This window comes from Bradysia coprophila, unplaced genomic scaffold (genome assembly GCF_014529535.1).
Source record: "Bradysia coprophila strain Holo2 unplaced genomic scaffold, BU_Bcop_v1 contig_193, whole genome shotgun sequence".
Classification (NCBI taxonomy): Eukaryota; Metazoa; Arthropoda; class Insecta; order Diptera; family Sciaridae; genus Bradysia; species Bradysia coprophila.
The window spans coordinates 1,966,009-1,993,601 of record NW_023503456.1 but is presented as its reverse complement, the minus strand read 5'-3'; the positions used below and the strand labels follow the sequence as shown (position 1 = coordinate 1,993,601).

General features: G+C 37.4%; 1 protein-coding gene across 1 annotated transcript in view; it reads right to left on the bottom strand.

Annotated features, from left to right (window-relative positions):
- The window catches only part of LOC119075216, a 74,776-nt gene that overhangs the window by 33,861 nt on the left and 13,322 nt on the right, over positions 1–27,593 (bottom strand). Inside the window, exon 2 of the mRNA XM_037181601.1 lies at positions 21,020–21,173. Within this exon, the coding sequence (XP_037037496.1) occupies positions 21,020–21,100 (81 nt within the window). The 5' untranslated portion in view covers positions 21,101–21,173. The remainder of the gene's footprint in view (positions 1–21,019; positions 21,174–27,593) is intronic.

The window sequence follows — 27,593 nt, the reverse complement described above, 5'->3', positions numbered from 1 at the left end:
CAGTACTATGCTCAATCGATCTGAAGTATGCCAACATATATTTCGAACTCGAATCTGCAGGCAAATTGTTAGATGGTATTGTTGCCGAAACATCGAGATGTGTACTTCCGACGTTAACAATTATCACGTAAGTTTTGAACATCAGAAAAATGTTTCATGATTTAAGGCTCGATTTCCACTTATTCCAAAAAAGTACTCCGTGTGAGAGACAAAATTGTTTTTTTTCTTCAATTTTTGCCTTATTTACTTGACAGCTCGATCTTTCACAGAGTACGTTTTGTTGAGTAATTAACATCATTTTCCAAAAAAAATTCATCTGAGCAACGTACTGCAAGCGTGAGTGACTGTAGTGACAGCTGTCAAACAGATTACAATTTTGTATGAAAATTTCCATTTTCACACAGTGACATACTTAAAGTCCGTTGTTCGGAGACATATAACAATCAGAGAAATGACAAACAGCACTATCTGTTTATCATTTCTCTGGTGGCAAATAAAGATTTATTTCAGATATAAAAACGAAGGCGACAATGTTGTAACCAACACAAGCGATGGAGCTCGTCTAATCATACTAATAGCAAAAGAATTCGACTTCGAAAAATCGATGTTTCCGAAGCTGCTTCGCATCAGAAAGAAATTTAATTTCGAATTGTTCTACATGCTTGTTTCTGAAGTGCAAATGTCTGCCGACCATGAGAGTCTCCTTAAGCAAATGTACACGAATTACAATTTGTTGAATGCAGTGGTTGTGGCTATGGAAAGTGGTAGTTCGGGACCAACTGTAATCACGTACAATCCATTTAACAATACAACCATGCGGATACCAAACGATGCATACAAGCGAAGCGAGTTGTTCATAAATAAAAATTCCAACATTTTCGGCAGTCCCATAAGTATAGTCACGTACAAGGATCTGATATCAAAATTAACCCGTCTCCAAGGATCAAAAATGATCAATTTCAACTACGACAAACTCCTTCCCGACTTAATAGCTTATGCCATGAATGCCACACTCATATTAAGAGATCCTTCCTTCAGCGAGGAACATCAAGTCGGTGACGTCGGGTCTGTCGATTTAACTATAAATGGAAGGAGCTACGAAAGTAGCGTAATCATGGGAACAGGAATAGAGAGAACCAATATCATGCGCCGAGACGACATCTGTCTGCTCTTGCCATACATGCGAATTCGAAACACATTCGAAATCATATACAGAATGGTGGACCCACTCGTGTGGATGTTGATGGTAGTAGTAGTGCTTCAGGCATGGATCAGCTTATTCGTGATTAGATGGGCCGATCAGAGGTCTAAAAGGCGGAGGCCTGTCTTCTTATTTGATCTGTTTGGATTCCACATGAACCAGGGATTACCGCACATGCCAATCGAAGTTCCACCCAGATTGATCATTGTTACATGTCTGATGTATTGTCTCGTCATTAAATCAATTTTTGAGGGTTTACTGTACACCAGTATGGCCAAAAATAAGGACTCACGAATATCAACAATTGCTGAGCTACTGGAATCACATGAACTCGAAATACTAATTGGCAATGGCTTTTACAACATTTCGAAACATTCCATAAGCAAATCCCCAATCACGAATCAGTTCAAAGTGGTCGATTTTTCAGAATATATGGAACGTCTTGACTCATTCCAACATTATTACGCATACGTAGCTCGAAGGAGAGTCGCGAAGTATTTAGAAAGTACTAAGCTTGTCAACGGCTTACCAGTTTATTATACAATGGACGAATGCATCGTACCCTTCGTAGTGAGCTACTTTGTTCGACAAGGCTCTCCCTATCTGGACCAGATAAATCACGTACTCCGAATATCGGAAGAAAGTGGCCTGGTTAATTACTGGGAGGAGCAACTCAGTAACGCTTACAAGACATTGAAGCAAAATCAACGGCTTTTCGTACATCACTCGGCAATAAATTTCAAACAGCTGGGTTTCGTTTTTCAAACGTTGTGCTTCGGGCTAGCAATAGCTACCGCAGTTTTTGTTTTTGAGAGGTATACTTCACGGCTTAAGGCGGGTACTAAAAATTGGTTTACAGGAAGATGTTGTCGTTTTCATCGGATGCGAATCAATCAATCAAGATTATGCTTCGTAAAATCGTAAAATATTCTCGTTCGCCGTCACCTCATCACTTCTTAAAAGTCTTGAGGCCCAGGGCACCGGAATCGGTAATTTGACCCTGGTTTGTAGCACTTAAAGTTACACAGGCTATTTGTGAACGTTTGGAATGATATTATTGTGTTCCATGCACTCCCCATTTAACTCAAATCGCTTGCTAATGTGAACATTAACGTCACCTTCGCAAAACTTCAGGCAAGTATTAGGAGAGTTATCGAATGTGTTACTACTAGGTTTGTTCTGCGCATTTTCACCAGATTGAAAATAAAATCTTTGTCTTCACATACAAATGTATGCAATGTCAAACGACGTTAGCTAGAGCTGAACATTTAGTATCGCCATCGTTGTCCATAATAGACGACAACGCCGTCTGTAAAATTTTTCTTATAAATGGTTGGTAACGTACCATATTCCTCTAAACAACTTGACTTTATACGTATTTACGGGTCATTCCGCTCTCTCGAAGGTTCAAAGTAAAATTGACCACGGAATGTGAAAGGGTAAAAGTTTCCAATCCATTTTTTATTTCCAGCGGTAATAAACCGAAAGCTCTTCAAGCTCTTGTGCTACACGAGTCCCATTCCCATGAGACTTTTGCACGAGTTCTAGCACTGAAAGCGAGTTCTATAAGGAATTTTTACCAAAAAAAATTGACTGGAAACAGCCAAAATTTAACGAGAAAAATCTGCGTCGCAAAGTAGCAGATTATCAGGAACAGACCAGCAAGAAAATTTATCTGCCAGATGCGACGCAGATACTTTTGGTAAAATTTTTGTTGTTTCCAGTCAAATTTTTTTTGGTAAAAATTATTTGGCAGATGATGAGATAAAACTAAGCCAGCCTGTTTGAACTAATTGGATGTAAAATTTAATTTTTGCGTAACGAAGCTGAAAGCGTCAACTCTAGCGATATCATTCATTTTAGAAATAGTACCTCAAAGACTGCGTCACACTTACATCGAAGAGATTTTTGTTGGGATATCAGTGGTTTTAGAAGTGTAGTCAACACTGCTTTTTAGAACAGTTTTAATTAAAAAATTTGACGAAATTCAATAATTTGACAAAATTCAATAATTTGACAAAATTCAATAATTTGACAAAATTCCAAAATTTGACAAAATTCCAAAATTTGACGAAATTCCAAAATTTGACAAAATTCCAAATTTTGACGAAATTTGAAAATTTGACGAAAATCGAAAATTTGACGAAATTCGAAAATTTGACGAAAATCGAAAATTTAACGAAATTGGAAAATTTGACGAAAACCGAAAATTTGACGAAAACCGAAAATTTGACGAAATTCGAAAATTTGAAAATTTGATGAAGATTGAAAATTTGACGAATTTGAAAATTTGACGAAAATTGAAAATTTGACGAAAATTGAAAATTTGACGAAAATTGAAAATTTGACGAAAATTGAAAATTTGACGAAAATTGAAAATTTGACGAAAATTGAAAATTTGACGAAAATTGAAAATTTGACGAAAATTGAAAATTTGACGAAAATTGAAAATTTGTCGAAAATTGAAAATTTGACGAAAATCGAAAATTTGACGAAATTCGAAAAATTTGACGAAAATCGAAAATTTGACGAAAATCGAAAATTGTACGAAAATCAGCTACTTGAAAGTGACAAAATATTTCCAGCTGCCCAACATACCCTGAAATTGACCAAATTTTTCCAGCTACCCAACATACCCCGAAAGTTATCAAATTTTTCTAATTGCCCACCACGTAAACCATAATATTCAAAAACTTTGAATTTTGAAATTTCGACCGAATTACAACCAACTTCGCAACAATCATCACAACACTATCAACACAAAACGGTTACCGAGTACTTTGGTAGGCGTGTGATAGCTCATTTTCTTTGTATTTCCAATGAGAATGTTTTAAAAATAATTTGGGCATTTTGGCGAAAGTAGAAATCTCGGCTATACACCGCTATCGCTCCGGACATGATGAGACAAAAACCACAAGTATTTATCGAGATATTCGAGTTTTATTGGTTCATTATCGCTTGGATTTTTTTTGTTAGAAATCTTTCTCTCCTCTACAACATCCCATTGTCAGATTGCGTTAAAACCTTCGAGAGACCGAGTGGGACGACTTTTTCCTCGACAAGACGACCCAGACTAATCGTAAAACTCATTGACTGCCCAGCAATAGATCTAGAGCTTCCCTGACTATTTTTACATTCTACATTTCTCGACATTTTTACATAAAGGAACATGTGGATCAATAAAATTCAACCGCCACTGGCACCTTTTGTGAAAATTTTTATGACTCTAGTTGCCGTCACAATATTTTATTTAATAATTGTGCTGTGTGTTAGTACTCGATTGTATTTTCGCTTGGTTCAAACAGAGCTTGAAAATCCCTTCTTATATTGGTTAAGTGGTTTATTGAAAACAGTTACAGACTTGAGAACACTCGGGAGAAACGTGAAAAGTAGAATATTGATCAACTTCAAGGTGAGCGAAACAAAGAGGCAGGTCTCGGAAAATTAGTTTTATTTTTACTCAGATTCATGGATAAGATAGACAGACATCCAAAAAGAAAGAGAATTTGTTAACCTTTTACAGACGGCAAGCATATAACCATTATTATTATCGGGTCTCTTAATTCCATCGATCAAAGTATTTTCAATCTGTTGATTTCAAATCTTGTACTTCAATATTTTTAACATGCATTTTACCATATAAATGACCATCTTATTCACAGCTTGTCGGTATTTTTGTCGTCGTAATCGATAACAGATGAATAGCCGACGGGTTGCAAAGACAATAGTCTCTCTTGAGCACATACTTGTCACCAATACCAATACTGGACACACGGAGTAAAGCCTAACATCTAAAGGTTGCTCATTTTGGGCCGTATTTTGCGTCTACACTCGAAATTGTAGTAAGCATTAGAAACTCCAATTTCCCATCACTTGATGCCACACTTATTTCGATAATCAAATTGAAAAATAGTCCACGAAAACACCTGCTCAATATACAAAATTTCCCTAGAGTATGGAATAGAAACGAATATAAAACAGATCCATTTCAGTTTTAGTATAAAGCGAATTCACTATGAAACACCATCACAGCATTGCAGCGTATTTCAATGTAACATTGCTCATGGCAGCAAGTGTGTCAACATTAAATTATAAGAATTTTGAGATGGAAACAGACTGGAATCAGGACAAGTTGACTGACTACCTGACGTCAGTACTATGCACAATCGATCTGAAGTATGTCAACATATACTTCGAACTCGAATCTGCAGGCAAATTGTTAGATGGTATTGTTGCCGAAACATCGAGATGTGTACCTCCGACGTTAACAATTATCACGTACGTTTTGAACATCAGTTTCCAACAGAGAAATGATAGCAGATGTCTCCAATGAAAGTCTAGAACAGATATGGTCGATCGGCGAATTTGTCTTAAACGCACTCACATTTTATGTCAAAATAATATGAAAATGAGTGCGTTTAAGTACGAAAATAAAATTTTTATGTCCTCCGGGCGGACAATAGACCATACCTGTTTTACACTTTCATTGGATGTCTCTGCGCTGTGGGGCGGAAGCAACACCACCTGTTATCATTTCCCTGTTTTTCAAAGAATGCGTTTGAGGGTTTGCTCGCACGTTACAAAATTCAGCTCCCCAATTTCAGATATGATAGAGACGGCGCCAGTGTTGCAACCAATACCAGCGATGGAGCTCGTCTAATCATACTAATAGCGAAAGAATTCGACTTCGAAAAATCGATGTTCCTGAAGCTGATCCACATCCGAAAGAAGTCTAACTTTGATTTGTTCTACATGATCGTTTCTGAAATGGAAATGTCTGTTGATCATGAGAATCTCCTCAAAATACTATACAAGAATTACAATTTGTTGAATGCAGTGGTTGTGGCTAGGGAAAGTGATAGTTCGGATCTGACAGTAATCACGTATAATCCATTTAACAATACAACCATGCAGATACCGAACAATGCGTACAAGCGAAGCGAGTTGTTCGTCAATAAAAATTCAAACATTTTCGGCAGTCCCTTGCATATTGTTCAGTATAAAGACCTGGTCGCATCATTAGCCGATCTTTATGGATCGAAAAAGATAAATTTCAACTACGACGAGCTCCTTCCCGGCCTAATATCGTCGGGAATGAATGCCACACTCGTCTTGAGAGATCCTTCTACGGAGGAATCTAAAATTGAAGATTTTGAGACCGCAGATTTAACTATAAATGGAAGAAGCTACGACAGTAGTGCAATTGTGGAAGCAGGATTAGAAGAAACTGACATAGTGCGACGCGACGATATTTGCATACTTTTGCGGTACTACAGACATCGAAACACATTCGAAATCATATACAGAATGGTGGACCCCATCGTGTGGACGTTGATGATAGTGGTAATACTTCAGGCGTGGATCACCTTATTTGTGATCAGACGGGTTACTCAACAATTTAACACACGGAGGCATGTCTTCCTATTCGATCTGTTTGGGTTCCATATGAACCAAGGTTTAATTAACATGCCAGTCGGAGCTCCACTAAGGTTGATTATAGCTTGGCTTGTATTCGGTGGTCATTAACTCAATTTTTGAGGGTTTACTGTACACCAGTATGGCTAAACATAAGGACACACGAATATCAACAATTGCTGAGCTACTGGAATCAAGTGAACACGAAATATTAGTGAGCAGTGCCGTCTACAATATTTCCGAATATTTTATTAGCAATTCCCCAATCAAAAACCAGTTCAGAGTGGTCGAATATTCGCAATACATCAGACAATACATAAAGCATGTTGAATCGAATCAAAATCAGTACGCGTACGTATTACGAAGGAGAGTGGCGAAGTATTTCGAAAATACTGACATCGTTAATGGCCTACCAGTTTACTATACAATGGACGAGTCTATTGTCCCTTTCGTGGTACGGTTTTTGGTTCAACAGGGTTCGCCTTTTCTCGATCGAATAAATCAATTACTCCGGATATCGGAAGAGTGTGGACTGTTTTTCTATTGGGAGAAGCAGATAAGTACCGCCTACAACAAGTTGAAGCAAAATCAACGGTTTTTCGTTCATCGCGCTGCCATAAATTTCATAAATTTCGAGCAACTGGTTTTTGTTTTCCAAGGTTTGGGCTACGGACTTGCAATAGCCACGATCGTTTTTTTATTCGAGTGGTATGCTTCAAGGCTTACTAAAATCGGGCTTAGAACAAAAGTAGCAAAATGGTTTGGTTTTTTTCGGATGCGAATCAAATAGATTTGTGAGTGTTTTGCACCAACAGCTACAGGGTTGCAACAAAAGAAATAGTAGATTATTGAACTGGTCTACTAAATGCGTTATTATAAACGAATGCATACGCGCGAATACAAAATAAATAAAAATTATATTCCGATGGGAACCCGAGGATTTATAACTTTTTCGTTTGTAATTGTATTCGCGTGTAGAGGTCCCCTGACTAAAATAAGTCAATTGAGTATACGCCCTCTTTATAATTAAGTTGCACAGGGTGAGCAACTTCGACTAATAAAACAGTTAAGTAAAGACAACCGTTGAGTGTAGTTCACTTATAAATTTACGTGGCTACCGTGACAGGACTTAGGAGACCAGAAAGGTGCGGGAAAACAGGAAAACTACATTCTTCCAAGATTTTAAAAGGTGGCGACAAACTTCTACACGGTAAATTTCTCCATTTTTAACCACTCAAATTGTGACAACAATAGACTCCCTCAGAATTCAGATGCGACAAATATTAGAATTTGCCACTTTTAAAAAAATTTGTCTTCGGATTTTTCTAATTTTGGGTATGGCGACCAAAGCTTGGGTGGCACTCCGCTGTTGTCATGACTCCTGGCTATCGATCCACGAACCCAACTTTCAAAGACCATTTTCTGATCTATTATTTGACTTATAGCAAATCCGCTGTGTTCCGACGTTATCGAAACTCAACGGGCAGAGCTCCGAAAGAGACACCAGAGATTCGGAGGAAAGTTCCAGGAACGGAACAGTGATTTGGTTTGGTTTTTCACTAGTTTTTCAATCATGTCCGGAGCGATAGCGGAGGACTTGACGCAGTCTAACTTCCAAAAAAAGAACGAAGAAATTTTTTTGAGACGCGGCAACTATGTATAGCCGAACATTTCAGTTTCTGCCCTTTGGCCTGTATCACCACAAATCCTATTCTATCTTATTCGCGCTCAAATACGAGCAAAACGAGCTATCACTCGACTATGTAACTTTAAAATTGCCGGAGATACATCGTTTTGAAATTGGCACTTTTCATAGAAAATGCACCAAATTGACTTTTCCCAAACAATAAAAATCTTTCAACTTTCTCTATATGTTTCTATCTATCTGTCTATCTATCGACGGTCGATCTCGGAAACTAGTCAGCCAATCTCCATGAAATTTTGCAGGAACCTCAGGGTGGGCATAAAAATGAAAATGTGATACGCCATTACCCCAGGAAAAACCAGAATTTTGTTTTATTGGCCTCGAAGTGGTTTCTGAGTGTGGTTTTCGAGGTCGGGAACGCGTTTTCGGCTGTAGCTTAGCTGTATTGAAACCTACAGAGGCGTGCGACCCATCAAATGAAAGGTATTCGTAACACGATTCGAACAAAAAAATAATTAAAAAAATCGGGGCAGATTTGTTTGAGCTAGAGTGATTAGAGTGATTTTGAGCTACTCGAGCGTAGGATGAAAGGACTAATATTTTTTTGGGTTATGAGAGATAGAGAATTACTTTCTTCGGCAAAGTCTCAGAGTTTTACGAGTAGAACAGAGGGGCATATGTGAAAAATGTCGAAAGTTGGAAATGGGTGGGTCAATTGGGGTTTTGGAGATATTTCTTGAATGGTAGCAGATAGAGAATTACTTTCGTCAAATTTTCGATTTTCGTCAAATTTTCGATTTTCGTCAAATTTTCGAATTTCGTCAAATTTTCGAATTTCGTCAAATTTTCGAATTTCGTCAAATTTTTGAATTTCGTCAAATTTTCGATTTTCATCAAATTTCCGAATTTCTGTTATAAACTGTTATAAAAAGCAGTGTTCTAAAACTTCTAAAACGACTGATATCCCAACAAAAATCTCTTCGAGAAAAGTGTGACGCAGTCTTTGAAGTACAATTTCTAAAATGAATGATATCGCTAGAGTTGACGCTTTCAGCTTCGTTACGCAAAAATTAAATTTTACACCCAATTTTAGTTCAAACTAGCTGGCTTAGTTTTTCTCATCATCTGCCAAGTAATTTTTACAAAAAAAAAATTTGACTGGAAACAACCAAAATTTTACCAAAAAAATCTGCGTCGCATGTGGCAGGTAAATTTTCTTGCTGGTATGTTCCAGAACATTTGCCACTTTGCGACGCAGATTTTTTTGGTAAAATTTCGGTTGTTTCCAGTCAAATTTTTTTTTGGTAAACATTATTACATAGTCGAGTGATAGTTCGTTTTGCTCGTATTTGAAGCGAGAATATGATAGAATAGTTATTTTTTGAAAAGAGTTACGCGGAATCGATCGGCTATGGGCTAGAATTGTCTCCCAAATATTTCCAAAAATTCCCAAATATTTACAAAAATTCCCAAATATTTCCAAAAATTCCCAAATATTTCCAAAAATTCTCAAATATTCCCAAAATTCTCAAATATTCACAAAATTCCCAAATATTCCCAAATAATCCAAAAATTCTCAAATATTCCCAAATATTTCCAAAAATTCCCAAATATTTCCAAAAATTCTCAAATATTCTCAAAATTCTCAAATATTCACAAAATTCCCAAATATTCCCAAATAATCCAAAAATTCCCAAAATTCTCAAATATTTCCAAATATTCCCAAAATCGATTCCCAAATAATAGGCCCTTCTTTTATATCTATATCTTGTTCTGTAAAACGTTATTCCCTTGACTGTAAGTCATGGGTTTTACAGAAACAAATACACCCGTAGGTTACCACGTTCACCACGTTAACGAATCAAAATTGTGAATAAAAAATAATATCGTTTTGTAACTTCACGAAGATTTTCAGTAAAACTAAACAGAATTAAATTATTAATGAGAAATTTAGACCGTTCCGTTCTAGTATAGTTCTTCTTAATAACCCAAAAAATCATTACCAATATAAAATCTATTAAGAAGCTCAGGTTCAGACAGTCAAGGGATCTGACCCACCCAACAGGTGGGACCTAGTTACATATCCGGATAGTAAGTATTTAATGATTCATTTAGTGTCCTATTATCTTATTCTGTAAAGTCACCATACCGTGGACACCTACAAGCTGAAAAGATTTTAAGTGCAGCACATTGAAATGAAGAAAATTTTAGTTTCTTCATTTTTCTTCTTTTCGCTAATATGTTGAAAAGCATAACTTAATTATGTTACCCACACAAAATCACCAACCTCCCTCATCCTCATTTTATCAGCTGTTATTGATAAACGACAATGTCTGTCTAACACGTTATTATATAGCAAAAATCATGTTTTAAACAATAAAGTAATAGATTTAAAATACTTAGTTCAAATGAAGTAATAGATCCGATAGTAAGATTGTCGATATGCTTACCGTCTGTGAAAGGTTAAATCTTACAATTTTGAGTTAAGTTTGACGAGGTATTCGAAATTATAGTAGACAAAAACATTATGGGCAATCGAATTTCTATGAACTGATGCATGTTTCAAAGCTGTATAATCAAATCAAATTTAGAAAGTTCCTGGAAAATCCATGCCTCTTGCCTCAATTTACCGTATTTCCCTAGAGCAAGGCACAGTAACAATCAAGCTATAGAGCAGACCACATCTCAGTTTTAGTATTTTACAACGTGTACTGACAATGACACACCAGCATAGCATTGTTGTGTTCTTCGTTGCAATATTGCTCATGGCACCAACTGTGTCAACATTGAATTATAAGAATTTTGAGATGGAAGCAGGCTGGAATCGGGACAAGCTAATTAACTACCTGTCGTCAGTACTATGCACAATCGATCTGAAGTATGCCAACATATACTTTGAACTGGAATCTGCAGGTAAATTGTTAGATGGTATTGTTGCTGAATCATCGAGATGTGTACCTCCGACGTTAACAATTATCACGTAAGTTTTGATATCGACCAAATGATTGACGATTGAACATTCGTTTCCAACAGAGAAATGATAGCAGATGTGGGGCGGAAGCAACACCATCTGTTATCATTTCCCTGTTTTTCAAAGAATGCGTTTGAGGGTTTGCTCGCACGTTACAAAACTGAGCTACTCAATTTCAGATATGATAGAGAGGGCGCCAATGTTCCAACCAATACCAGCGATGGAGCTCGTCTAATCATGCTAATAGCGAAAGAATTCGACTTCGAAAAGTCGATGTTCCCGAAACTGATCCACATCCGAAAAAAGTCGAACTTCGAACTGTTCTACATGATCGTTTCTGAAGTGATAATTTCGTCCCACCATGAGAGTCTCCTGAAGCAAATGTACAAGAATTACAATTTGTTGAATGCAGTGGTTGTGGCTGTGGAAAGTGGTAGTTCGGAGCCGACTGTAAGCACATACAATCCATTCAACAATACAACCATGCGGATACCGAATAATGTGTACAAGCGAAGCGAGTTGTTTATAAAGAAAAATTCCAACATTTTTGGCAGTCCCTTACATATTGTCATGCACAAAGACCTGTTGACATCAGTAACAAGTTTGCATGTATCGAAAACGATAAATTTCGATTACGACGTATTCCTTCCCGATCTAATTTCATCGGCAATGAATGCTACGCTCATTTTGAGAGATCCTTTTACCGAGGAATCTAGAATTGAAGACTCTGAGACAGCAGATTTAATAATAAATGGAAGGAGTTACGAAATCGGTGCAATACTAGGGGCTGGTGTAGAAGAAACTAATATAGTGCGACGCGACGATATCTGCATACTTTTACCGTACATTCGAATTCGAAACACATTCGAAATCATATACAGAATGGTCGACCCACTCGTGTGGATGTTAATGGTAGCGGTAATATTTCAGGCGTGGATCAGCTTATTCATAATTAGATGGGTTCAGTCTCTTATTCAACAATATAACACATGGAGGCATGTCTTCTTATTCGATCTGTTTGGTTTCCATATGAACCAAGGCTTAACGAACATGCCAAAGAAAGTTTCACCTAGGTTGATCATTGCTTCGTGTCTGATGTATTCGCTGGTCGTTAAAACAATTTTTGAGGGTTTGATGTACACCAGCATGGCCAAAAATAAGGACTCACGAATATCAACAATTTCCGAACTACTGGAATCACGTGATCACGAAATATTAGTTAGCAATACCTTCTACAATGTTTCGGAATATTTTATAAACAATTCCCCAATCAAAGGCCACTTCAGGGTGGTCGAATATTCGCAGTACATGAAGCAATATACGAGACGGCGAGACGGTTCGAACCGAAACCGAACCAAGTACGCGTACATTCTACGCAGAAGAGTGGCAAAATATTTGGAAAATACTCAAACTTTCCGCGGTGCACCAGTCTATTACACAATGGACGAGTGTATCGTACCCTTCGTAGTATGTTACTTTGTTCGGCAAGGATCTCCTTTTCTGGATCAGATCAATCAAATACTCCGAATATCGGAAGAAAGTGGCATACTCAACTATTGGGAGAAGCAGGTAACTAACGTCTACACAAAATTGAAACATAGTCAACGGCTGTTCGCACATCGCTCGGCCATAAAATTCAAACAATTGGTTTTTGTTTTCCAAGCCTTGGGCTATGGACTCGCAATAGCAACTACAGTTTTTGTCTTTGAGCTATATGCTTCACGACTAGAAATCAGTACTGAAAATTGGCCGCTCATGAAATGGTATCGTGCTCATCAGATACAAGTTTAGTAAATTGGATTTGATTATGCAACCAAAAGCAATTTGATTGTTTTGCATCGCCTGCTGAGAAATGATAACAGATGGCGTTGCTTCCGCCCCACAAGGAAGAAATTGATCTACATACACCAGCAGCAATTTCTGTCCTTTCTTATGGGAAATGACAGGACAGTTTCCCGAAAATGTATGGAAAATTTTATCACAAAAATTCACCGAAAAAATTCGAAGAAACTCACCTCTAATACTTTCCATTGTGTTCAGGCATAGGCATAGATATTTGAACACTAAAACACTTTTTACTCGATGCAAAAACAAAACGTTTTTTTTTGTTTTGTCGCGACAAAAACACAGAAAATATTTCGACACAACTGTGACACTCCGCTACTATAAGTACTAGAATAAATGTTTGCTGTGTTCACTTCGGCGGTAAAATATTTTCATTCAAAAAAGTGTCGGTCATTTAAAAACAATCATCAAACGGTTGACAAAGGGTAGCGTATACATTTAATAATGCTCATCGACCATTTTTTAAAGCGTTACGAGAGCTCAGCGGACATTCTTTCAACGATGGGAGAGCATTTATTAAAAATTGAGCTTTAACAAACCTCCTCCGCTGAGCTCTAATAATTCTCCGCTAGGCTTCAGGAAGTGTCCGTTAGGCCTAAGCAATTTGCAGGAAGGCTTAATGGAGCGAATCAGACACTCAGCGGAGATCTGCCAAAGCCGAGTGGAGTCTTATTAAATCATAGCAACAATTATTAGGTATCCGCTGATGCTTCTTGAGGGTGCGCTTAGCTTCATTGCCTTACTACAACGTGCTAAGGTCTGACGGACTCTTACTGAAGCCTAGCGGAGAATTATTAGAGCTCAGCGGGGAATTATTAGAACTCAGCCGATATTTTTCTTCAAAGAGGTGGCATAATTTGACTCAGCGAAGTCTTGTTAGCTTACTAAAGAAGTGGGAGAGGCTACAATTTTAATAAATGTCTACCATCGTTGAAGTGTTGGACACTTTTTTGAATGAAAATATTTTACCGCCGAAGTGAACACAGCAAACAATTGCAAACATTCATTCTAGTCCTTATAATAGCGGAGTGTCACAGTTGTGTCGAAATATTTTCTGTGTTTTTGTCGCGACAAAACAAAAAAAACTTTTTGTTTTTGCATCGAGTAAAAAGTGTTTAGTGTTCAAATATACCTTAGCGACCTAAAGAGACTATGCCCGAATACAATGGAAAGCATTAGAGGTGAGTTTCTTTGAATTTTTTCGGTCAATTTTTGTTATAATATTTTCCATACATTTTCGGGAAACTGTCCTGTCATTTCCCAATGACGCGACGGGCCTTAACGGAACACTTTTAAGTGTCATATGGCCATATGGTCTTGCTCTGATCGGCTCACTGACCTTCCGTTAAATTTAGTAATTTTAATCTCTTCACTACACAATGGTAATCCTCGATTTAATCACAACACTGTGTGTTGAATCCATCGCAACGTTTTCTATTTACGATTTCATGGTCACCATGACTTATAGTTAAAACTTTGATCGCTTCGTTTTCCATTCCAACATTTTGCTAAGACTTTTTGTTTAATAAACGAAATTCAAAAATATCCGTCATATATGTCTCTTGGGGTTAAGTGGTGCTGAAAGCATAACTCACTGTAAATATTCTTCTTCTTCTTTTTCAGCCTGTTTCTATCCACTGCTGGATGTAGGCCTCTCCAACTTCTTTCCATTTCGTACGATCCATTGCCATTTGCTGCCAGTTTGTACCTGCAATATTCTTAATTCCGTTTGTCCATCTCTCTGGTGGTCTACCTATAGCTCGTCTTTTATATGGTCGCCAGTTCATGATCTTTTTGGTCCAACGTTCGTCTGTCCTTCTTGCAATATGTCCCGTCCAGCTCCATTTCAGAGATGCTATTCTTTCCATGACATCAACGACCCTGGTTTGTTGTCGAATCCATTGATTCGTCATTCTGTCTCTGAGTGTTATTCCAAGCATATTATCCGTTCAATGGCTCTTTGTGTCACTCTCAATTTATCTTCGGATGCTTTTGTTAAAGTTAACGTTTCCGCTCCATAAGTGAGCACTGGAAGGACACAAGTGTCGAAAACTTTGCGTTTCAGACTATTATTCATTTTGCTTTTGAAAATTAGTCTGAGTTTTCCGAACTGTAAATATTGCTTAGGAGCAACGATTTTTTGGTGCCTCGACTCAAACCAAATTTTTGGAAATTATTGCCACGCACAATGTGCGTCGCACATAAAGATGCATACAAATCATGAAATGATGGATTGTGGACGTGTTGAATCCAATGAACGTCGACACAAGGTATGGTCGAATGTCAAACTTTGTATGTAGCAGAGGACATAGCGATTTGTATGAACAGACCATACCTGGTTTATACTTTCATTGGTTGAATCTGCTAGCGTACGAATTCTGCGACAAAATGTGGATGGAAGAAGCGTTTTCGTTAGTTTCGGTTTAAAACAAAAAAATAGAGTCTGTCGCACATGATAAGTCAACGGTTGCCCGGTAGTCGAGGCCTACAACAAATCTGTTATTTCGAATTTCGTTTTTCTTTTGACTGTTATTTTGACATCAATATTGGCAAAGAGATGATAAAAGATGACCTTTGCTTCTGCGGTACGGAATCAACGCCATCTGTTATCACCTCTCTGTCAAAATGGTTTCTTTATCATTTAAGCTGACTGAGATGTACACTAGACGGAAAGGCTTATATTTCAGAAATCTGTGTAATATTGCCGATTTCCGATTGTCACGAACAGATGCCACTGCTTTCGATGTATGATTTATACTTCTTAGTGACGTTATTGGTCCGCTACGAATTTATGTTGATAATTTCTATGTTCAATATTGATTTTTGTGGGAACGATATTTATTACGCTACTCGTCGCCACCTCTGCAAATCGCACATACACCTCGTTTTTACCATTTTCGCCTTTCGTAAATTATTAACTATTTGATGCAGTACATCGAAGATTTGAATTTGATTTACTAGCCAGCCGGGGAAACCCCCGAAGGTATGTTAGTAATAGGTCTGTTCCATGTCCAACATCGAAATGTCAAACGTCACCCACAGATGACCATAACGACCATAACCAAACAAAATTGTTGACAAAATGTATAGAAAAGCTTTGAGGTTATAGCTCTATGGATGACGTTTGACAGTAAGCTGCACTCGGAACAGATCTATTGTAGAGATCTGCTCATTTTTGTGTAAATCACTGTGACAAAGTTCATGCATACTAGACGTTTTTGCTTTTAAGGCTCTGTACAATGTACATAGGTGCCGTTTAACACAATTTGAGCTCAGTTGAAATTTTATATTGAAATGCAGTTGACGGCAGGGACTAAAATTAAGATTTTTTTGAGTATAGACGATCCCAACAAAAATCTCTTCGAGAAAAGTGTGACGCAGTCTTTGAAGTACAATTTCTAAAATGAATGATATCGCTAGAGTTGACGCTTTCAGCTTCGTTACACCCAATTAGTTCAAACAAGCTGGCTTAGTTTTATCTCATCATCTGCCAAATAATTTTTACCAAAAAAAAATTTGACTGGAAACGACCAAAATTTTACCAAAAATATCTGCGTCGCATGTGGCAGATAAATTTTCTTGCTGGTCTGTTCCTGAACATCTGCCACTTTGCGACGCAGATTTTTAGCCCCGTACGAAGTACGAAGGGGCTTATAGGATTACGATGCCGTGTGTAATTGATGGAATTCGAAGCAGACGGTAAGGGCAAAGTGTTTGCCTATGTTCATAGATAACGAATCCGCAATAAAAATTTTGTCCGTCCGTCTGTCCGTCTGTCCGTCCGTCTGTCACGTCGATATCTTGAGTAAATCAAATCCGATTTCAAAAATTTTCCTGAAAGATAGTCAAAATAGTGAGGCTAAGTTCGAAGATGGGCGATTTTGGGTCGACCCTTCCGGAGCTGGGGACCAATAAGTGCCTAACTGTTTTTCGACGATATCTCCAGACATTTAAGCAATACACTTGTAAGTGATACGTCAAATGAAAGGTATTTACAATACCGATCGACAAAAAAAAGTTTATGGAAATCGGATGATCGACTCGTTAGTTAGACCGCTTGGTGTGAACTAGATACAGGGCGGCAAGCCGTTTTTGCTTGTAGGTTGGCCAAATTTGAACGGAGTTAGATGGATTTTGCTTTATTAGATTGGTATTGACCGTACCAATCAGGGAAAAAAAAGTTTATGAAATTCGGTTTACCAGAGCGTGAGCTAGGTCTCTTGGAGTGAGCTTATATGTGGCTACTCGGCCGTACAGTGAACGTGGAGTTTTTTGTCAATATCTCGAGTAAATTTTGACCGAATTTCATGATTTTTTTTTGTTTGAAAGGTACTAACGAATGTAAAGCAGCCGTACTACTTTCCACATCCTAACAAAATGGCCGTCGGCCGCCATTTTAGATTTTTATAAAATCAATATAAATCGGTGAAAATGATACTTACTTAATTTTAGGTCAATTCGAAATTTGTGTTACATTTGAAAGGAACGTCGTACGGGGCTTCGTAATTGCGCTATGCGCAATTTTTAAGACGTACACATTTCATAGGAATTTTACTTTACCGACGTTTACGGGCACAGTAGGCTTACGGTAAGAGTAGGGCGACGGACGAACTAGGGTCACGTACGCAATAGATGTACGGATTTGTACGGGCTCAGTCGCAGCAAACGCTCCGACTGTTCTGACGGCTCGTTTTGGTAAAATGTTGGTTGTTTCCAGTCAAATTTTTTTTGGTAAAAATTATTTGGCAGATGATGAGAAAAACTAAGCCAGCTTGTTTGAACTAAAATTGGGTGTAAAATTTAATTTTTGCGTAACGAAGCTGAAAGCGTCAACTATAGCGATATCATTCATTTTAGAAATTGTACTTCAAAGACTGCGTCACACTTTTCTCTAAGAGATTTTTGTTGGGATATCAGTCGTATTAGAAGTGTAGTCAACGAAAATTTGAAGAAAATCGAAAATTTGACGAAATTTGAAAATTTAACGAAAACCGAAAATTTGAAATATGAAAGTCCTACGGAGAAAAATGACAAACGCCAAAAAATAAATCTTCAAATTACGAGACAAAACAGGAACGAACCAAACGGATCGAAATGCGATATTAAATATTGCAACAGAATTTTATGAGAATTTGTTTTCTTCAGCAAGACATAGTCCAATGTAAGAAACCGAAGATAGACCAATAATAAGAAACGTGGGATCGGAGGATATGCCCGACATAACTGTTGATGAAGTCAAGGCCGCAGTAGCCGAGATGAAAAACAAAAAGTCTCCCGGAGAAGATGGTGTTCCAATGGAAGCCATTAAACTAGGGGGAGACTCTTTAATAAAGGCAATCACGGCTTTGTTTAATCAATGTCTCCAATGGGAAGAAGTACCAGAAGCCTGGGAAAATGCGGTAATTACATTGCTGCATAAAAAAGGAGACATAACAAAGCTGGAAAATTACCGACCCATAAGCCTACTGTCAACACTCTACAAGTTGTTTATGAAAATCATTACGAAGAGGAACACTAACAAGTTCGACTTCTACCAACCTGTCGAACAAGCTGCTTTCAGATCTGGTTTCAGCACAAACGACCATTTGCAGGTGATGAGAACGCTTATTCAGAAGTGTCGTGAATACAACATCGACATAGTCTTGCTGTTCATAGACTTCAGTGGAAACATGGTCGATATTGGACGCATTAGACGAATTTAGAGTAGACTCAAGGTACTCCAACACAATTCGATGTGTGTACAGCAATGCTACTTCATGTATAAAACTTAATAAAAGCACGGAGAAATTCAGAATTGGCCGAGGTGTAAGGCTAAGGCAGGGTGACACCATTTCACCGAAATTATTCACGGCGATTCTGCAGAGTATTTTTAGGAAGTTAAACTGGAGTAAAATGGGAATAAAGATAAATGGAGAGTACCTGAGCAATCTCCGCTTCGCTGATGACATTGTACCGATAGCAGCGAATCTAGGTCAGGCTCAGCTTATGCTACAACAGTTGAGTGAAGAGGCAAGCAAAGTTGGCCTCAAGATGAACTTGTCGAAAACGAAAGTCATGACCAACATTGGGGACGATAGAGAGATCAAATAAGATGTAGGATTGGTCTTGCATGGGCAGCGTTCGGAAAACTCGGACTGATTTTCAAAAGCAAAATGAATAATTGTCTGAAACTCAAAGTTTTCGACACTTGTGTCCTTCCAGTGCTCACTTATGGAGCGGAAACGTTAACTTTAACGAAAGCATCCGAAGATAAATTGAGAGTGACACAAAGAGCCATGGAACGGAGTATGCTTGGAATAACACTCAGAGACAGAATGACGAATCAATGGATTCGACAACAAACCAGGGTCGTTGATGTCATGGAAAGAATAGCATCTCTGAAATGGAGCTGGGCGGGTCAAATTGCAAGAAGGATAGACGAACGTTGGACCAAAAAGATCATGAACTGGCGACCATATAAAAGACGAGCTATAGGTATACCACCAGAGAGATGGACAAACGGAATTAAGAATATTGCAGGTACAAACTGGCAGCAAATGGCAATGGATCGTACGAAATGGAAAGAAGTTGGAGAGGTCTACATCCAGCAGTGGATAGAAGCAGGCTGAAGAAGAAGAAGGAGAAGAAAATTGGACGAATCTCGAAAATTTGACGAAAGTAATTCTCTATCTGCAACCATTCAAGAAATTGCTCTAAAATCCTAATTAACCCACCCATTTCCAATTTTTGTCATTTTTCACATATGCCAATCTGTTCTACTCGTAAAACTCTGAGACTTTGCCGAAGAAAGTAACTCTCTATCTATCATAAGCCAAAAAATATTAGTCCTTTCATCCTACGCTCGAGTAGCTCAAAATTTGGTCACTCTGACCACTTCGTGTGGCAAATACCTTTCATTTGATGAGTCTCACGCCTCAGTAGGTTTCAAAACAGCTCAGCTACAGCCGAAAACGCGTTCCCGACCCTCGAAAATCACACTCAGAAACCACTTCGAGGCCAATAAACCAAAATTCTGGTTTTTCCTGGGGTAATGGCGTATCACATTTTCATTTTTATGCCCACCCTGAGGTTCCTGCAAAATTTCATGGAGATTGGCTGACTAGTTTCCGAGATCGACCGTCGATAGATAGATAGACAGAACCGTACAGAGTAAGTTGAAGGATTTTGATTGTTTGGGAAAAGTCAATTTGGTGTATTTTCTACGAATAATGACCAACTTCAAAACGATGTATCTCCGGCAATTTTAAACCTGCATAGTCGAGTGATAGCTCGTTTTGCTCGTATTTGAAGCGAGAATATGATAGAATATGTTTTGTGGTGATATAAACCAAAGACAGTAACTGAAATGTTCGGATATATATAGTTGCCGCGTCTCAACAAAATTTCTTTGTTCTTTTTTTGGAAGTTAGACTGCGTCAAGTCCTCCGCTATCGCTCCGGACATGATATGATTAGGGCACTATTTCATGGATTCTTATTCTTATTCTCTCAGAAAATCAAAATTAGAAAAATAAACAGAGGTACGTGTAGAGAAACATGTTTGCATACGACAACGACCCCAGTGAAATAATGGCGGACTGCGTAACCACCACATAAAAACCTTGGTGTTTAACCCAAGAATATGTAAAAGCACAGTAAATCAACGATTGATTGAGTTATACTTTCCTTTCTACTTCTTTATCGAAACAACAATTGTTAATTTAGTCATTACATATTGATATGGTTAATAAAGCCGGAACAAGCTCCAAAACCAACAACATTTGAATAATGTCTTTTGTATAAGAATTGAAATGTTTATTTGAATGCTTTGTTGGAATAACGATCAGATACAATTGTCTAAGCATTTTGGTTTTTCTTTGATTATAACAGTGACAGTGATCTCTAATAAATTGATTTTAAATTGAAAAATAAAAATAAAAATTTTTGGTCAATAATAAACTCACCTCATATCGTACAGCTGTAATCTGTGTGATAATCATCAATAAATGTAATATCCTTGCTATTGTGTTTTTGTAATCCATCATTAGAGCATTTCTTTTGTTTGATTAAAGACATTGAAGGTCACTGGATGGTTTGTTTGATGTGAAGTACACGGTTCTGCAAGTGAAACAGACAAAAACATTGAAACGTTAAAACCGCATATTATCATAACATAACATAACTTACAGCTATTTTTCCCCCATTCATCTATAGTACGGCTGTATGTGTCATTCCGTTCGCAGAGTAACTTTCGAGTTTCGATAAATAGCTATTTTCCTGACTAGTTAGTAAATGGGGGGTTTTGTGCGCTAGATGTGACCAATAACTGTAAGACTTCGAAATGGAGAGTGATCAACTCATAGAAACTGACCTCAATAATTGCATTTTTTGAAGAAATCTGGTAAAGATTCGTCAAATTTCTAGGTTCTTGAACAGGGAAGAAATAACTAAAGATTTCGGGATGGAGAGTGATCAACTCTCCAAGGAATTTTCCAGGTGACTTTTTTAGGAAACTTCAATATCGCCGCCATTTTATTTTATCGAACAAAAAGTTGTTCCACAAAATATCGGTATTGGATCAACTATTCCAGAAAAAAGACAAGAATAGACCGGCTAAAGCCTGATGAGGTTTTTTTTTCTTTTTCTCGATTTTTTCATAGGCAAGCAGGAAGAATAGTTTCATTAGTCGATATGCAGCTGTTGAAAAACAAACATCTCCACCAACTTTTACCAATTATCGAATTATAAATAAATAGGCAAGCAGCCTAAATAATTTCATCTCTATCAGCATGGTCGTCAACTACCAGTTTGGTAGTCAACTACCAGTTTGGTAGTCAACTACCAGTTTGGTAGTCAACTACCAGTTTGGTAGTCAGCTACCAGTTTGGTAGTCAGCTACCAGTTTGGTAGTAAACTACCAAAAATAAAGCTTTAAATAGACTAGCATGTAGAATAATTTTGTCAGTCGTCGTGTTGTTCTCCAAAAATTACGCTTGGTGTTCAATTAGCCTTGGTAGTTAGCTACCAACTACCAAATTTTCAAATTGCATTGGTAACTGCGAGCTATCGGTTATCAGATAACAGATAATTATTATTTCACCCTACTTTGATCGTAAGCCTATTGCGCCCGTTAATGCAGTTAAAGCAAAATTATTATGAAATGTGTACATCTTAGAAATTGTGCATAGCGCAATTACGAAGCCCCGTACGATGTTACTTTCAAATGTAACAATAATTTCAAATAGCCTTAAAATTTTGATTTATTGAGCATACATACACATAGGGCCCTAGTAGCAACTGAGGGGTAAATCACTGATTTTATGACAAGGATTACATGGGATTATATGAGAAAGTGATTACCCCTCGGTAGCAACCTTAGTCAAATGAAACAAAAATTAGGAAAAACGTATGAAATTTACTCGAGTTATATGCAAAATACACATAGGACTCTAGTAGAGGCCTTAGTCCAAGACCCCAATTTTTTTTTCAACAACATCCTATTCTGTGTTCGATTCCTTTTCAAATGAAACAAAAATTTGGAAAAACGGATAAAATTTACTCGACTTAAATGCAAAAAACACTTAGGGCCAAGTAGCCTTTTACTCGGGCCCTAACTCACGGTCCATTCAACCGATTTTAATGAATTTTTTTTTCCTTGATTTGGTATCGACAATACCTATCGTTTGCCGTTTCATTTACATTTCCATCGTTTATTATGCCGAAGATATCCCCAAAAGACCTTAAAACACTTAGATGGCCCTAACTCACGAGGGGCCGACTCGAATATGCCTATCTTCGAACTTAGTCTCACAATTTCGAAATCGGATTTGATTTACTCAAGATATCGACGGGACGGACGGACGGACAGACAAAATTTTTATTGCGGATTCGTCATCTATGAACACAGGCAAACACTTTGCCCTTACCGTCTGCTTCGAATTCCATCAATTACACACGGCATCGTAATCCTATAAACCCCTTTGTACTTCGTACGGGGCTAAAACTCAAAAGTCATGTTGCGAGCGGAGCTACTTTTTCTGACACAAGCACCTGGACTATTTAACAACAAAAAAAAATCAAAATTATAAAATCAAACATTTTGATGTTAAATGAAAATGCGAGTTCGCATAGAAAAGCGGTTCTATTTTTGTCATATGCGAGAAACAAACTTCTATAAGTTATAAATCCACCGCGACATGATGCGATTTTTGAAATTTTGCTTTGAATTTTATATGCAACAAAAAGTATAATGTTCGCTGGTTTGTCCTCCTATAAAAAGAACATTCGTTGCGTACGTAAAAATAAATTATTTTTTAATTACTTTCATGAGAAATTAAAAGCAAACAGAACGAAAAAAAATATTAATTGACGCAATTTTCTGGAGCTGTAAAAATTATTTAGTTCTTTTAGCTGGAAGTATCAAGGCGGAATATTTCATTTCTATTTGCAATTGAAACGACGAATTATGATAGAATCATCGGATAATTATAAATAACATGAAACAGTGCGTCGTTGCGTCTGATAATAGCTTATTGTTTTGCGATTGTTTGATTCATCAAAAGTGATGAACATAGAAACACATTTAACGAGTCGTTAATTGACTTTGTAAACTCTGATTGTGTATTCAGTTTCTCTTTTGATTTTGCAAACATAAACAAGAAGCGACGCCTACACCACTTTTAGCAGATTATAGACATTGTTCCCGAGTCATGTATTAATTCACACAGGAAATTGTCATAAAATCTGGTTGTAGAAGAAGTCAGTCAAAAACAACTTCGCGAAATTTTCGATTCATATTCCACCTTCACACTGGGTCGAATGTTACGTTTGACTTTTTTAAAACGCCTTTCCGCCCTGATATTGTGCAAAATGGTTCAGAGATGTTTTTTACAGAAGAAGTACAGCCGGTGACTTCGAAATACATGGCTCATTTCAGCCGTTCTTCAGCTGAACCACTCATATAAACAATAGTTATTTGTTAACAGAGGGAAGAAAAGTTGGAAATTTCATTTCGAGCGTAGCGAGGGCCACAAGTCACACGATAAAATGAAATTTACATCCATTTTCAAGATTTTTGTTGGTGAACGGAGACTGGTTTTGTATTAACCGAGTTCTGTGCAACAAAAGATAGCGTGCGATGGCTCAAATTAAAGGTATTGATCCCCACTCTTTGTTGGCTTAGGAATTCTTAAATTTTCAAATTTCCGTAAGAATTTTCCGAGTTTTCAGTATAACTTGACTACAAATAAGGACTTTTCGCCCATCAAATAAGTAAATTTGACAGGATTATTTGAAAAGTATAGCAATAAAATAGCAAAAGGATAATCTTTTTCCCTCACAAAATGGCTAAAAGCCGCCATTTTGGATTTATGAAAATAAAGCTTTTACGGTTGAAACGATACGATACTTATGCACACGCGATAAAACCGTATAAAGCGGAATAGAAGTTTTATTTGTATCAGTGGACCAGCTGAAAAACCGCTGAAACGAACTTATTTCAAAGTCGCCGGCTCTATTTGTCTCAACACCTATTTTTGGGAAAACATTTTCGCTTATTTTCACAAGCTTTCTCGAATTATTCCTAAGTCAGGCCGTAAGTGCACCTTCTATTTCAAAACATACCGCACAGCTAGTCATTTTAACGCTTATGTGACCTATTGTTTGTAATGTCACATGTCATGTACTCGGAGGCAAAACGGATGACTGTGAATTCAGACTTAGCGTTGTTTTGTGCAACTGTCAGTTGAAAATTTGAGTAAATGATTTCCCAAAAATTTTCCATTACTGTTGACTAGAGTAAATAGTGTTGTTGCTTTGAAATGACACAATCATGTGACGAGATCTCCATTCTGTCAGTGTTTTCTCGACCAAAACAAAACTCAATGTTAAACCTTGAACACGATCACCCGAGTATATTCAACAGAGATTTCGAAAAGTTTATGTGGTGTGCCCTGTCATTCCTTGAAGTTGACTTTTTGGTTGAAAAACCATGGTCCTTTTTATATGCTTGCTGACGTTTTAGTTTTATTAATTCCAAGGTGGCGGGACATTTCCACACCGTCAATATCGTCAGGAACGATATTATCGTTTTTTTGGACGATACTATCGTCTAAAAAACGATACTATCGTCCAAAAAAACGATATTATCGCCCAAAAAATTTTCATCCAGGACGATAATATCGTCTAAATTGAAAAATTCTAAAATATTGTCTGGACGATATTATCGTTTTCTGGACGATATTACCGTTCTAGAAAATCTAATGGATATTTTCGTTTTCTGTACGATAATATCGTCCAAAACGATAATATCGTCCTGGGCGATATTATCGTTTTCTTAAACGATAATATCGTCCAGGACGATACTATCGTTTAAAAAACGATAATATCGCCCAGGACGATATTATCGTTTAGTTTTGGGTGGTAATATTGTCCAGGACTCAATTTTACTCAGAGGTGCAGCAAGAACCGAATTCTCTTCCAAAATATCGAAAAACAATTGTCAGAGGAAATCACCTACACATCAGTGTTTAAAAAAGGCGTTTAGTTCGTCCCTAAATAATTCATCTTTTTACGAAATGAATACCAACTTTGATTGTACATAAAAAGCGTTTTAACACGCCGAGCGATCCGGCCCATTGCCCCGGAGCGAAGCGGAGGGCCGCAATGCGAGCCGGGCGCCGGAACGGTGTCGGAACTTAGGAGTTAATTTTTTTTTTCTCGCATCGTCTCATAATTAGTCTGTGTAATTTTTCTATATAAAATTTAAATTTACGGAACCAAATGAACCAATTTTTAATATATATTTGCCGTCTCTATAAAACAATGTTTATCTACAAGATTTTGTGTTTCGTCTTCAACAACCATCCAGAACGATAATATCGCCCAGAACGATATTATCGTCTAGAATTTTTATTTTAAATAAATTAAAAACGATATTATCGTCCTGGACGATATTATCATCTCAAATTTAAAAAAATAAATTAATTAAAAACGACATTATCGTTCTGGACGATACTATCGTCCAGAACGATATTATCGTCCCAAAAATTATCGCCCAGGACGATAATATCGTCCAAAATAACGATAAATTTGTTCAGAAAAAGAAAATAACGATAATATCGTCCAGCTGATATTTTCATCCAGGACGATATTATCGTCAAAAAAACGATAAAATCATCCTGAAAATATTTTAAAATTTATAATTTTAGACGATATTATCGTCCTGGATGAAATTTTTTTGGACGATAATATCGTTTTTTAGACGATAGTATCATCAAAACAAAATGTCGTCAAGACAAAAAATGCAAGAAATGGAAGAAGAGCTAGAAAAGATAAAATGGGATGTTGTGGGAGTGAGCGAAGTGAGAAAACCTGGAGAGGAATGCCTGAAATTACAATCAGGGCATACATTCTTCTACCGAGGAAGTGACAGTCAGATGCTGATGCACGGTGTCGGATTGTTCATAAACAAGCGGTGGTCGGATCGCATAACTCACACGAAAAGCATATCCGATCGAGTGATATACGTAAGCCTGAAGATAAATAACAGATACAGTGTCAAATTAATTCAGGTTTACGCACCCACGTCCACCCATGATGACGAAGAAGTAGAAAGATTCTATGAAGATGTCGAGAAAGCTCTGGACGAAAACCCTTCACATTACCAATATCTCATCGGTGATTTCAATGCGAAGCTGGGAAAACGAGAAGAAGACTCCGAAGTTTCTATTGGCAGTTTTAGCAACGACCAAAGAAATGAGCGTGGAAATGTTTTACTCAACTTCCTACAGCAACACAATTTGTACGCAATGAATTCATTTTTTGCAGGAAAGCCTCAACGGAAATGGACTTGGGCTAGTGCAGATGGTGCAACAAAAAATGAGATCGATTACATCATAACTGGCTGTAAGTCAACCGTTAAGAACGTTACGGTCCTAAACAATTTTTCAACAGGCAGTGATCACCGAATGGTTCGTGCAAGAGTCACGTTAAATACCAGATTTCAAAGATCACAACTAGTTCAAAAAAGTGAAAGGATTGACGTACAACGGCTTTACACACAAAATGAAGAATTTGCTACGAAAATGACTGCCGAATTAGATAACGTCAACAATCAATGTGAAACATTGGACGAATTGAATACCAAAATCGTCGATACAATAATGGGTTTCATGAAATCCAAATGCAAATCCGTCCAAGGGAAAGAATCAAAACTCAGCAGAGAAACATTAGACCTGATCGCAAGCAGAGCAGAGTTGGTAAAAAACGGAGGACGAGATTCGGTGGAATACCGGAACCTGTCTAAAAGTATCAACAGAGCAAGGAGATCAGATGAAAGAAAATATAATGTCCAATTGGCTCAAAACATAATTGAAGCTAACTGCAATATGAAAGTCCTACGGAGAAAAATGACAAACGCCAAAAAAGAAATCTTCAAATTACGAGACAAAACAGGAACGATCCAAACGGATCGAAATGCGATATTAAATATTGCAACAGAATTTTATGAGAATTTGTTTTCTTCAGCAAGACAGAGTC